At 39.7% G+C, this 12,171-nt stretch overlaps 2 protein-coding genes across 3 annotated transcripts in view; one reads left to right on the plus strand and one right to left on the minus strand.

Moving 5' to 3' along the window:
• Nucleotides 1–2,029: 2,029 nt before the first annotated feature.
• Nucleotides 2,030–7,873, minus strand: LOC111243475 (uncharacterized). Of its 2 annotated transcripts, none has more exons than XM_022789110.2 (3): nt 7,733–7,873; nt 5,139–5,347; nt 2,030–2,375 (listed from the first exon to the last, which is right to left on the minus strand). In XM_022789110.2, exons 2-3 carry the CDS (start codon nt 5,342–5,344, stop codon nt 2,243–2,245), a joined length of 339 nt encoding a protein of 112 aa, XP_022644845.1. In that variant the 5' UTR covers nt 5,345–5,347; nt 7,733–7,873; the 3' UTR covers nt 2,030–2,242. The 2 variants fall into 2 exon arrangements, with proteins under 2 accessions (XP_022644845.1, XP_022644844.1); XM_022789109.2 differs by lacking the exon at nt 7,733–7,873 and adding an exon at nt 6,503–6,763.
• Nucleotides 7,874–8,344: 471 nt separating this feature from the next.
• Nucleotides 8,345–12,171, plus strand: part of Cip4 (formin-binding protein 1-like Cip4) — a 74,517-nt gene continuing 70,690 nt past the window's right edge. Inside the window, exon 1 of the mRNA XM_022789104.2 lies at nt 8,345–11,385. Within this exon, the coding sequence (XP_022644839.1) occupies nt 11,344–11,385 (42 nt within the window). The 5' untranslated portion in view covers nt 8,345–11,343. The remainder of the gene's footprint in view (nt 11,386–12,171) is intronic.

Genomic DNA, 12,171 nt, shown 5'->3' on the forward strand with positions numbered 1-12,171 from the left:
CCTGCACGTTGCCTTCGACCGACAAGACACATAGAATCATTGGGATGGAATACAACTAACCTTTATAACTGGTTTATCTATATATGACTCGAATAATCATAATTTCACTTCATTCATGACGGATTTCCTTTGAATAGACTTTAATCCTTCTCTATGTGATATGGCTCGTGGATATCCTATTACCAACGAAAGCCACTTCGGTTGAACCTGATCGTAACACGTTACCTTTCTCCTATTCTAAAGGCAGCTTAACTAACAACAGTAGTTTTTGTAAAGGCATTTTCTTGAATGTCTTTTGGTAAACAATTCTTTAAACTGTTTGTAAAATTTACTAATCATTAAGCTAAGAAATGAAAAGCTTACCATTCTATATGTTTTTTCTTTATGTTATATATTAGATCAATTATATTAGCACTTATCATATATCATAATACACTGATATAAATAAAAATTAGTACAAACAATTAAATGGTCGGGTTCAATTCAACACGAGGCAGTGGTGCAAATTTTGACAGTGAATTTAGTTCCCGAAACTGCCATTAAATTCATAAAATCTGTTTCTCGATTTAACCACACTTGTGCAGTCAATCTCTGCATATCTATTAGCTTTTTTTTAGAATACTAGAGCTCTTTTCATGGTCCGTTAGAAAACGTTTTCTTTGCTCTTTGCTATTTTCAGATTTTTGTTCGGATTTTTTCATTGATAAAGATCATCTAGACATTTAGCTAAAAATATTTTCTTTTAGACATGTGCGGATAATACTAGATAGCTGAAAATACTGCTCAAGAATAGCTTGTTAATTATTTCCTTTACATTTAAATTTTTAGGTACATCTTTTAGCTACATCATTCTCGACATATGTTCCGAGGAGTGCTGTCAGCTATTGACGCAAGCATTAACCGAATAGCAAGTGTCAAAATGTTGTTCTTTGCATCCTACATACACATATTTAGAGATGAGAGTGCTTCCGACAAAATATTGAGAATAGGTTGAAAAAGAAAAACCGCTTTTTATGTAATGTTATTACTACTATAATGTTATTACTATTAGTTTATAGCTAATATTTGCATATTTTTTAGAGTACGAAAAATAAGAATAAAAAGCAGTCAATGAAAACTGCCATCACCTTCTAAACAACCTAGTAATAATAAAAAGTGTCTGGTACCGTAGGAAAAGCATAGCGGTGAAAAGGACAAACGCCGTGTAGTGCTAAATAATAAATTATTATCAAGAAGGAAACTGACAAGACTACCTGCATAGCTTGAAAGATAGGAGATATTACAAATTTACAAAGCATTTCCATTATGTTTCGCTAAATTATATATATCCTTCGCCAATCGTGAACCTTCCCAAATTACTGGTGAATAAGAATCTACTGTCTTGGAATTCTGTCGGCTCCTTGTTTATTAAGCTTCGATATAAATCATTCGTGATTGACCACAGGTTTTTCAGCTGGTTTTGAGTGTGGCAAACACCTATCTTTGTAGCTCTACGAATGCACAAAAGATACAGGCTTTTATCTCCCATGCTTGTGTGATATTTGATAACACGCCTGTAATCAACACATTTGCTATGGTCCTGTACTGTAATGAACTCAATACCATCCTGGTATATTCTACCGCTGTCACCATATAGAACGCAATCCACTACAAATAAATGCACTATTGACTAAATCTCCCCAAATATAATGATATGCATAAACGAAAACAATATGGTATAAACGTACCATAAACAGACGCATCCACGCACGTAATACGGCATCTGTATTCTTCGTGTACACGTTCAGATTCCGATGTATATGTTTATTAAGTGTTGGCTAAAAAAGCGATAAAGTAATCACGATTCATAATGACCAACTTGTTTGCACAGCGTTAAGTTTAAAAAAATATGTGTTTATGTGAAGTTAAGTCTAGCTCTGCTTATTTTCCTGACTCGTCTTGGCAGGTTTTTAAATCCAATTATTATTGACTGTCGTTGCAAATACAAAAACCTTTACAGTTAAGTTATAAGGGAAAATAGCTCTTCAGATCTATTATCCAAACTTCGATTTATTTATACATTTAGATAACCAATTTGTGGTCAAAAGAAAAATGAGTACGACATTAAATTACACCAAATTGTCCACTGTGGTAAGTGGTATCTTAAACAGGCAATTCCTACTGTACAACTTGCCTAAGCAGTCTGTATCAGGTACTGTCAACATATTCATCATATCACTGACAACTAACGCAAAGCGTAAGTTCACTTGCACTCCATCGGTTCGGCTGACTTTTGGGCCGTTAAGTTTCTCTTGTGCGCTTTCTCAACTTCCATTTCGTCCGCATTGGAGGTGCCTGGCTCTTGTTCGGCGGCTTCTCTCTCTCGTTCCTGGTATCTGCGAATAAACACGTACCATACATATACCATAATAAATGTAGGTCTATTGCACAAAAGTGTATTTATGTAAATGCTGTATAGGTTTGTTCGATTTCCCGTCTCCTACATGGAATATTGTTAGCTGTGTTCCGTCAATAAAACAAAACCGTCAATTCATACGAACTCATTATCAATACCCTTAGTCAAACCTGCTTTAGCTTAATATATATGGCTATCGCGTTATAGATTCATCGCCAAATACGCTTAATGCGCAAACCGACTTACTTTCCAATACTTATATATTTACTTATATATACACTTATATATACTTATATATTTACCTGTATCTACAGAATATTTACCAGGTGTAACGCTAATTTGTTAAAATGTTAACGTTTGTGAGGCACTTGCAACTTGAAGAAAGCCGATTACGAGAACTGAACTTAAAAATATCAAGTCAACATGTCATATGGCTATCATCGCAGCTGGAAACTCATGTGGCTTTGAACAGTACTAGTGATACCCCTTTTTCTATAATAATAATAATAATAATAAATAACTAATACTACGTGCAGTAAAAATTTTACTAGAAGAACCGATATTTTGAACACACGCATAGGACAGGAACGATTACAGAACTTATTTGATGATTTTATATAAGCAGCTTTCAAAAACGAGAGCCTAAATTAGTGATTTTCTAGTTAATTCCTTACAGTGATTTCCCTAACGATACGCATGCAAAATAAATCTAAGGTCACGCTACATATTAATTTTAATTCTAAAAATACATTGCAAATGAACTGTTATGCCATCTGTTCGGGAGCACCTTAAAAATATGACTAAACAACTGATAAAAGTGATAGAGGCGCTAATGAAATGTACCCAATCAACTATGAAATATTGTCATCAGGAAACCTGGTCTAGTTAGGGAACTGATTGGTTAGTTTTAGCTAACAATTTAACGTGTTGATTATTGTTTTCGTGTATGATCTTAATACGACTAAAAACATTTATGCAATGAGCGAGGAAGTAAAAAACATCAATGTTTGCTGCATTCAAAACGTGAGTCTCTACGTATATAATTATTAATCTTCGATAGTTATTATGCTATGGTGATGTTTATGAGTAAATATATATATATATATATATATATATATATAATAACTGTTAAATTACATTCAAATTGTGGCAAGAACAAACGAAGCATGAGACACGCCTTCTAGCACTAATTACAATATTTATTATTTACGAATAGTAGAATTTTAATACTTTGTTAAATAATTTGGTTCCGAATTTTAGTGTTTTTATTATCTTTGCTAACCGTAGCAAATAAATTTTATTAAATAAAAAGCCTTTTAGAGCACCGAATTTGATAAGATAAATGGCTGCATTTCGTGTTACCAGAAGCTGTAGGTAAAATTTCTAATTATTAGTTAGAAAAAAAATTGCTCTAAACAGGAGTATAAGCATCAAAGCCAGGAATTAGGTTGAAACAACTGGTGCAATATTGAAAGAAACTCAGGAATTAATGTTTGAATATATATTGTGACAGAATGGCATCTACTTGCCTAATTAACGCAATATGTCGACCACTCCGAAGATTCTGAGCATTTTTGCAATAGATTTTTACTCCTACCTATGAATTGCTTTACCAGTAATATTCCAAATAATTTAGCGTTACTTGTACGGCCACCCACATTCACCTTTGCACATATCAACAACTGTTGTGCGTATCTGATGACCCCTTCCATGAGCGCCATACAATATCAAAATTTAAAACCCTGCTCGCGGTGTCGTTTATGCATAACGTGATCGAGTAATCATCGTGCATTTACCACGAAAATTTATTTAGCGTTTTAAGATAGAAGCGGCACGTAACCAAGGTAGCAATCCCCTTATTTCAACTAATGAAACAATAATTCCATTAGGTTTAACATGAAGTGCGCAGTACATTGAATAACAGTATCACTAAAGCAGACCCAATACACCTAGCGTTGCTTCATGTTTTTGGTTATGCCATCATTTCTTATGGCTAAAGTAATTTTACGATCATGTTCCGTGTGCATATATGGCAATAATAATGCTTAATTGTCTAAGTAGATATGTGTAATTTACCTAACGTTGGGATGCATATGTTGAGAGGATTCAGATCAGAAATTTGCATGCATCCGCTGTGTAGCCCGGATCTTGCATCATAAAATTGTAGTCTTTTTTGGTTTCTACAGGACTCATTTATTAATGGAGGGATGCAAAATTACGTATGATAACTTTTCGCCCTGAAACTACAGATCTTTCACAATGGTATATTATGGTGCAGCCAAGCAATTAGCAGGAGGTCATCAACCAAAATGGCGCATGTGTCGTAATATTATTTTAACATAATGTTTTAATTTTTTGCTTTAAAAGGTCAATACTTTTGGGCCCTTACAACAAAAATTTGAACTTACTGCTTGTGATGCTATAAGCGAGAAAATCTGCAGCAACTAGACGGGCTTATACTTGCATGAAGTGCGTTTTATGTTTTCTAATCGTCTTCACAACAAAGGAAATTAACTCTCAAGTTACTCATTCAAACGCTTCTCTTAGCGTAAGTCACATCGTAGCTTCACTGCCAACTACGCAAAACCTAGATTTTTGTGAACATTATTCTTTTATTTGGTAAACAAATAAATCAAGGACAGCGTCAAGTTAGCACGATATTTTTACGCGTGACAAAACGCTGTTGTGCTGTTTATCGAAGTCAAAATTTAATACTGGCCATTAAATTCTATCATATGGTTACCTCCTTTGTTTGAGAATCTTGTTTCGCTTCTTGTTGCTCAACTTTATGTTGGCAAGTGGATTAACACGGGTTCTACTCTTAATCGCCTTCTTACTCAGAATCCCAACGTCTTCAGGTGCCACTCGTACTTCCTTTTTCTTGATCCCTGCTCTCTGACGTTTTGCTTTCATCCTCAACTTAAACTTCTTCGATTTCCGAAGCTCCATATTCTAGTAAAAATAGATTGAAACATAACCAGTATTAGCCAAGCAAACGTCGAACTACATGCGGAATCGTTATTTTTGGGTAAAGGATTTGTAAATGGATGAAAGCGACTCAACACACGACATTGACGTGCAAATAATGTGCAAATAATGTAATAATATGACTCCAAAGAAGGGCATGCTATGTGTTTGGTGGACTAGGAAAGGAATCGTGTATTATGAATGGCCTCTTGGCAAAGCGATCGATTCAGATGCCTGCTGTCAATAGCTAACAACATTGTAACAAGCCATTGAAAAGACTGACCTAGCGAACAGAGAATTCGTAATCTCACATCATAACAATGGCAATCTACTCGACAAAGATGGAAAGAACATAGATGAGAAATTTGAATACGCTATGTAGCCCACATCCTGCACCATCAGACCATAGTCAATTTTTGCCCCTACAGGACCCATTAATGTTAATTCAGTTTAACCAAAGGGATGCAAAAATCACTTGCCAAAATGTTCACATTGAGACCATGGCACTGCTATAATTGTAATACCATGATGTTACCAAATAAGTGGCAGAAGGTCACTGAGCAAGATGGCACATATTTCGTCTAGTAATATTCTTTTATTATCATGGAAAAATGTTTTAGTTTTTGCTTTGAAGCGACCAATACTTTTTTGACAACCCAACATTTTAGCTTACTTAAATGGCAAATTTTCCGCACCACTTCCGGGGTCACATACAGTCCATTCAAGAAACAAAAGTTCAAAACCGAACTTAAGTATTTGTTTGAGACCTCATTTTTGAAAACTTGTACAACTCGACCGAAACGTGGAATCGAACTCCATAAATGAGTGAACGACCGCGTTTCGTCTCTCAATTACCATTATGTGTGACCGCAAAGATAAACCGATTCAAAATCTACCGCCTAGTAATAACCTAATAAATGTAGTCGGTGTTTATCACTTATATATGTTTGTCATACCGAAGTAACACATGTCTTTCCCGTTGTATGCATCATTGTTAATATATTGTCTCCGGTATAAGCGAGTTTAAATAAAGCGTATAGCCATCAGTGCAAAAAGCTTTTGACGTCCTTTTTTTGTTACAACGATGCATTTCTATCCGTATCATGTGTGTAAGCTCTAAATAATTCACTTGTGAATTACCGAGTTCATTGAAATCTTTCTATGGATGGTTCCCGGCCGGCGAAGTACCATTTTGTCGGCTCACTAATGAGACCTTCACAATAATCAATCACCAATATGTAACTTTATATATCCTTTGATCAGAAACGATTTCAAGAAATATTATGCGCCGTGCAGTTTAAAGCTTCTACGAAAAACTTCTTTTCTTGCTAGTTTTTTAGCAAGATGTAAGCCTTCGATGAAGATCACTAGCGAGCAACTCGTGTTTATTTATTTACTGTTTTCCGCTTTCTTCATTCGAAAGCCAGTGGTTTCGATTTCGGAAACGAGGCGACGCGGGCTCGTATAGCTGTCAAGAGCGCGCGAGCGCATTATTTCAAGGTTCCTTACTTTAGCACAGCTCTTGGTTATTATTTGATTAGAAAGAATTATTAATATAACATTATTATCCAATAACATTATTAATATTATTAGAAAAAATTGCAGATAAGCTTACACCAATGACTATGACGTGCGTATATTTTTTAACTCAATAAATGTGCGTATGGCGGGCTCTTTGCTAGCCTTCCATATATAGTTTTCGTCCTGTCAACACCGGGCGATATTTATTTTCAACAAGTGACCAGTGTCTCGATTACTGTTAAGTAACCTATTTATATATTGTATCTATTTGCCATATATTAGTGCTATTCGCGCTAAAAGCGGCACACATATCGGTGAAGTTAAATATACTCTGCAACCCTGAAGCGCGGGTCTAGCCTACGTAATAATTTTGTATCTGGCCCTTTTTGCGCAAAGAACTAACTATATATGTTGCAGTAAATATTCGAATAGAACTTTGGACACTGTGAATATACAACTTAGCTGGTTTCATTCCTTTCATACCTGCTGGCTTTTAACGGAGCTACAAAGTAAATTTAAATATGTTTTTATACACGTACAGAATACAACTTAGTATTCTTCTAAGCTTTTCTGAATATATATGCTTTTTCTCAAACTGCTTCGTGTATTTCAAATGACGTCAACTTCCACTTATCTATATAAGCGAAGTTAAGAAGCTAAACCCTGTCTCTATTTTATAAGCAAATACTGCCTTGTTGCGGCCAATTCGCCACTCTTTGTTGTAACGTTTTGTCTGTATATACCTTCTTTTCGAGTAGTTCATTGACTGAAGGAAAATTTTGTACTTGTTCTCGATTGTTCTTATCTGATCTGGACTCTAGTAGAACATAAAACCGAGTTTCTCCTTACTCTTTCGTGTGCTCACGCTTGTACTGTCCACTTTTTTCATTTGTAGCGGCTGGTCGTCGAACAGTCGTAGCAGTAATTGAAGCGTGTTCTTTCTTCAAGTGTTGCTTGCCATCTATTTCTCTACGTACGTATTCGTTTGTATCGGTCAATATATGTGTGTATGTATACGTGTGCACTCGCTGAGCCAAGCGGGAAGTGGAAAAGTCTGCCCAGTGTCTTGTCATGCCCAACGGGGCTCCCCCTGCAACGACCACAACAATGCTACAAGCAAAACTAATCACTGTTGACTACTAGTCGGCTACGACCCATCTCATTGCTTTCTGTCGGCCGCTTTTCAACGAACTGTCAGTTGTAGACACACGGCTTGACAGATGTAAAAAGAAAGAACCCTAACTGGATACTGCTGCGGCTGCTAACTACTGGCGCATTCGGCGGCCATTTTTTTTTGTTGCTATTTACTGGAAGGAAAAGAAAACAGAGGAGGAGTCGTGGAGGCTGAGACTGACCACCAAACACGGCGAACCGACTGGCGAAAAGGAAAAAGCTGATACAAGCAATAAGGAAGACAGAGAGCCGCGATCTGTATCTATCTGCCGATTGCCGTGGCTGCTTCTACAGGCTGTATGTGCATGTATTAACGAATGGCTCGACTATTGCTCCTATAGGAGAAAACAAGATAAGGCAAGGGTGAGAAAACCTCTCTAGTCGTCTACGGCTCAGCTGAACCGATAGAGCCCCTAGGGCTCGCGTACACGCATGCTGGCTGCTGCTGTTGTTGTGAGCCTGCTCTACCAGATGCTGTGGCGCTTCGTTAACAACCGAGTTGTTAACGTCGAGCGCCGCTCGTCCTCATATTGCTGTGGTGCTGATAGTGGGTAGTGATAGTCTACGCTAGGGTCAGCTGCAGTTCCCAGGCGGTGATGCTGATGTGGTAGGACTGCGTTATCCAACGTGGTGTTGCTGCGCCCTATGCCTGTTTTCCAACCAGTGTCTGTTGCTGTCCCTTGTGAATGTTGAGATCTGCTGCTGCTGCTGCTGCTGTTGGCAGCAACAGACGGAAAAACAACAGCAGGAACAGCATAGACACATAATATAGTTCGAGTAGCTGTAGTGGTTGTTATGGCTGTAGTCGTGTTCGTCCGAATGTACGAATAGTTTAGAGAATATACTGCGACTGCCCGTTGAATAATACCAGAAAAACGTAACAAAACAGCGCATAAAGATTGCCTAGTTGATTTGCTGTAGTCGTCGTCGCCACAGCGGCCGAACACCAAGTCTACGAACGAACAAACTGACGATATAAGTAGTTGTTATTTTTCCTTGCCCACAGACGACGACGACGACGACTAGTTGGATACGAGTGGAAGCATCGGCAACACTCGGTGTTAATGTTGATCAGCGTTTTGTTGTGTTGCGGCTCGAACCATTATTGGTAGGCTCGGAGGGTCGTTTGCTTCGTGTTAGTTGAATCGGTTCCATGGTCATAGTGAAATCGCAGGGGTGGTGTTTGTGACAGGGTCTCTCTGAGTGTGCAGTGCCCGCGACAGCGCTATCGCCTATTCAAAGGGAGTAAAGTACGAAGGCAGAAAGGGAACGAACGTGTGCGTGAGTGTGTAGCCACCGGCTGTGCGTGTTCTGGTAGAGTAAAGAAGCACAGCGAAAAACGTTGAGGGAGAAAAGAACGCCAAGTGTTATCGCTCGCAAGTCGTGGCAGTAGACAACAGACAACGAGAACGCAGTCTGGACACGGCCAAAAGACTCAGACTTCGTTGCGGCCTGCGAAAAAAGAACGTATGAACCGGTCGACGATAAAGTTGAGCAACGCAACGAGCAGCAGTGACAGTCGCAGCGAATTCCGTAAACTCGAGCACTGTGATTGTTGCTTGCTAGTTGGTTATAAGTGACTGGCTACCGACGAATGACTTCGTAACGGTTGCTGCTAAAAAAAGCCGTTGTTCGATCGCCGCAAGACGTGTGTTCTGCCGCGAGCGCTGGTCACCCAGTTACGGAGCGATACTTCTCTCGAATGCCCTCTCTGGCGTTTAGTGGAGAGCACTCCAACCTTGCCGTTACAACTCGTCTGGTCCCTCGCTTTAGAAAAAGGTTCAAAGCAGACAGAACACGCCAGCTTGTATTGCGGCAGTGGCAGTGGAATACCGTAGAATCGTAGAGTCTGAGCTGTCGGAGTGGTTTTTTGCGATTTAGTTGTTGTTCTCCGACGAAGATGTATTCGGCTGAATAAGGAAACGACATACTGCGCCGGGAATCAGAGCAAATTCAAGCAGAACTCTCTTGCGTGACAGCCGGGTCAATTCCACGACGAAACGACACCCAAAAACGACGAAGCTTCTATTCTGGCCTGCAGCTGGCGTTTCCAAAAGGTGCTGGCAGTTCATAAAATTTTTCTGTCGTGAAAATTTATAGAAGAATAGAAGTATATAGCGAACGAACACCTCGAACGTGACAAGAAAAACGTCACTGAAATACGGGAAAGCGTTGCAAAACAGTAAGATTATCACAGACGTTGAACGGCGCGTTCGTCCATGTACTCTCAGCACATCACTGACTGCTCTCTGACGCGCTCTGTCGTGAAGGTAGCGCAAGTATGATCAAGAAGCGCTTCTGCTAAACGCGCCCAACTCTACCACTCGGCCTATCTCTGTTGCCTTCTACTTCGTTGTTGCTTTCTTGTCCATAGTTTTGATCCAAAACTGCTCACATTGCGTCACCTGTAACGGCATCATAACAGGCAAATACGTGAAAGCATGCTAACAAAGGCTATTGTTGTTGTTGTTGTTGCTGCTGCTGCTGCTGCTATTGCTGCCGCTGCGGAACAACAACAATAATAACATTGGTAACCGCAGCATTAATGTCGACGTGCAATAGCGAAAATTGCTGTTAACAATAGGCACATGGTCGTGTCCTGCGCTATCCCTAATTGGCTACATGCTCGTTAACCAGCGTCAGCAGTAGCAGAGATAGCGGTTTAAATTCGATATCCATAGCCAATGGCGATCCGTCGTTCCCTTAATCACAGCCGTTCGATTTCTAGCGAGTCGATACTCTGTGCTGTTGTGCTCGCAGTTCAGAAGAGAAGGATAGTGTAACAATGTCGTAAATGATTAAAAATAAAGGCAAGAAGAAAGTTTTCCTTAACTAGTAAGTTTGTCCAATTTGTCTGTAAATTATTCATGTGAAAAGTGGAGACGCCGATAACAACAACGGTAGCGGCAGCAGCAGCAACGGTGCAGATACTGACGACAGTCAAACTTGACATAATATATAATAAGCGGTATGTATATTGTACTGTAAGTGATACACATATGGATGCGCGACTGTTTGTGCGGGCCCCAACGAACTAGAGGATACACTTAATCGGTCCAATACGGGTTGTAGTAGTACCGGTAGCAGCCTCACAAGACGTCCCTAATGTGTTTCTATATATAAATCTCAAAGAACATAGTGGTATATATATATATATACGTATAGATGATACGCGAACATTGAGAGTGTATGCAAAGGACGGGGCACCTTTTGCCCTTAGCTACTACTACTACTACTACTGCTACTAGTACTACAACCACTACGTCGACGGAAGAAATTCTGTAGACATGGCAAACACCGAACCCCCGAATTGGGGCGTGGAACTCTGGGTAAGTGAGATCTTCGCATATATATGGTATGTGCCTCACAGGCAGACGTTGGAAAGAGTTGTTGTGGATTAACTCGATTGAAAAATGCCCTACCTAAACGGAGAAAGGAGGATACGCGCGTTCGCGATCAGAGTTTTGACAATACCGTTCGATGTTGTGGCCCTCGCGGATGCATACTCGATGGAAAAACGTTCGTCGGTGGAGTCTGGCCATACGTGATGCGTATCTCCGCATAGAGCGCTCTTTACCAAATCTATTCCATGCGATGAAACATCTACTCTCGTTTATGTGTATATATAAACATAACTTTAATATAAAGTTAACGCTCGCGCCCAACACACGCCGACTGAAATCTCATCGGCGTGTGTCAGGCATCAGTACGGAGTCATCGACTTTATTACTGCAGTGGTTTTTGTGGGTGTCGGAATGCTACTGTGTTAAGCGTTGCCGTTGTAGTTACTGTTATTTGGAGGTACCGCTTTGTGACACGCTGAGCGGTTGAATGACGCTTATGCTTCTAGCAGAAGCACTGGGCCGCCGGCTGGGCAAATGTGAGCGCCTACTGATGATACAGCTGAGCGCATAGCGGATAGCAGCGACGAACCGTGGCGAGTGGCCACTACCTCATCTCATGGGTGGGGTCTGCAATGGCGGTGCTGACGGCTGGTCGCTCCGACGGTCCGCTCGAAGGCAGTAGCAGTGGCGATATCTCCGAAGTGCTCGCCACCCTTTTAAATCGCTTCTTCTTACTAAGACGACAAAATGTCATAACACGTAGAAATCATG

This window comes from Varroa destructor, unplaced genomic scaffold, assembly GCF_002443255.2.
Source record: "Varroa destructor unplaced genomic scaffold, Vdes_3.0 BEIS01000001.1, whole genome shotgun sequence".
Classification (NCBI taxonomy): Eukaryota; Metazoa; Arthropoda; class Arachnida; order Mesostigmata; family Varroidae; genus Varroa; species Varroa destructor.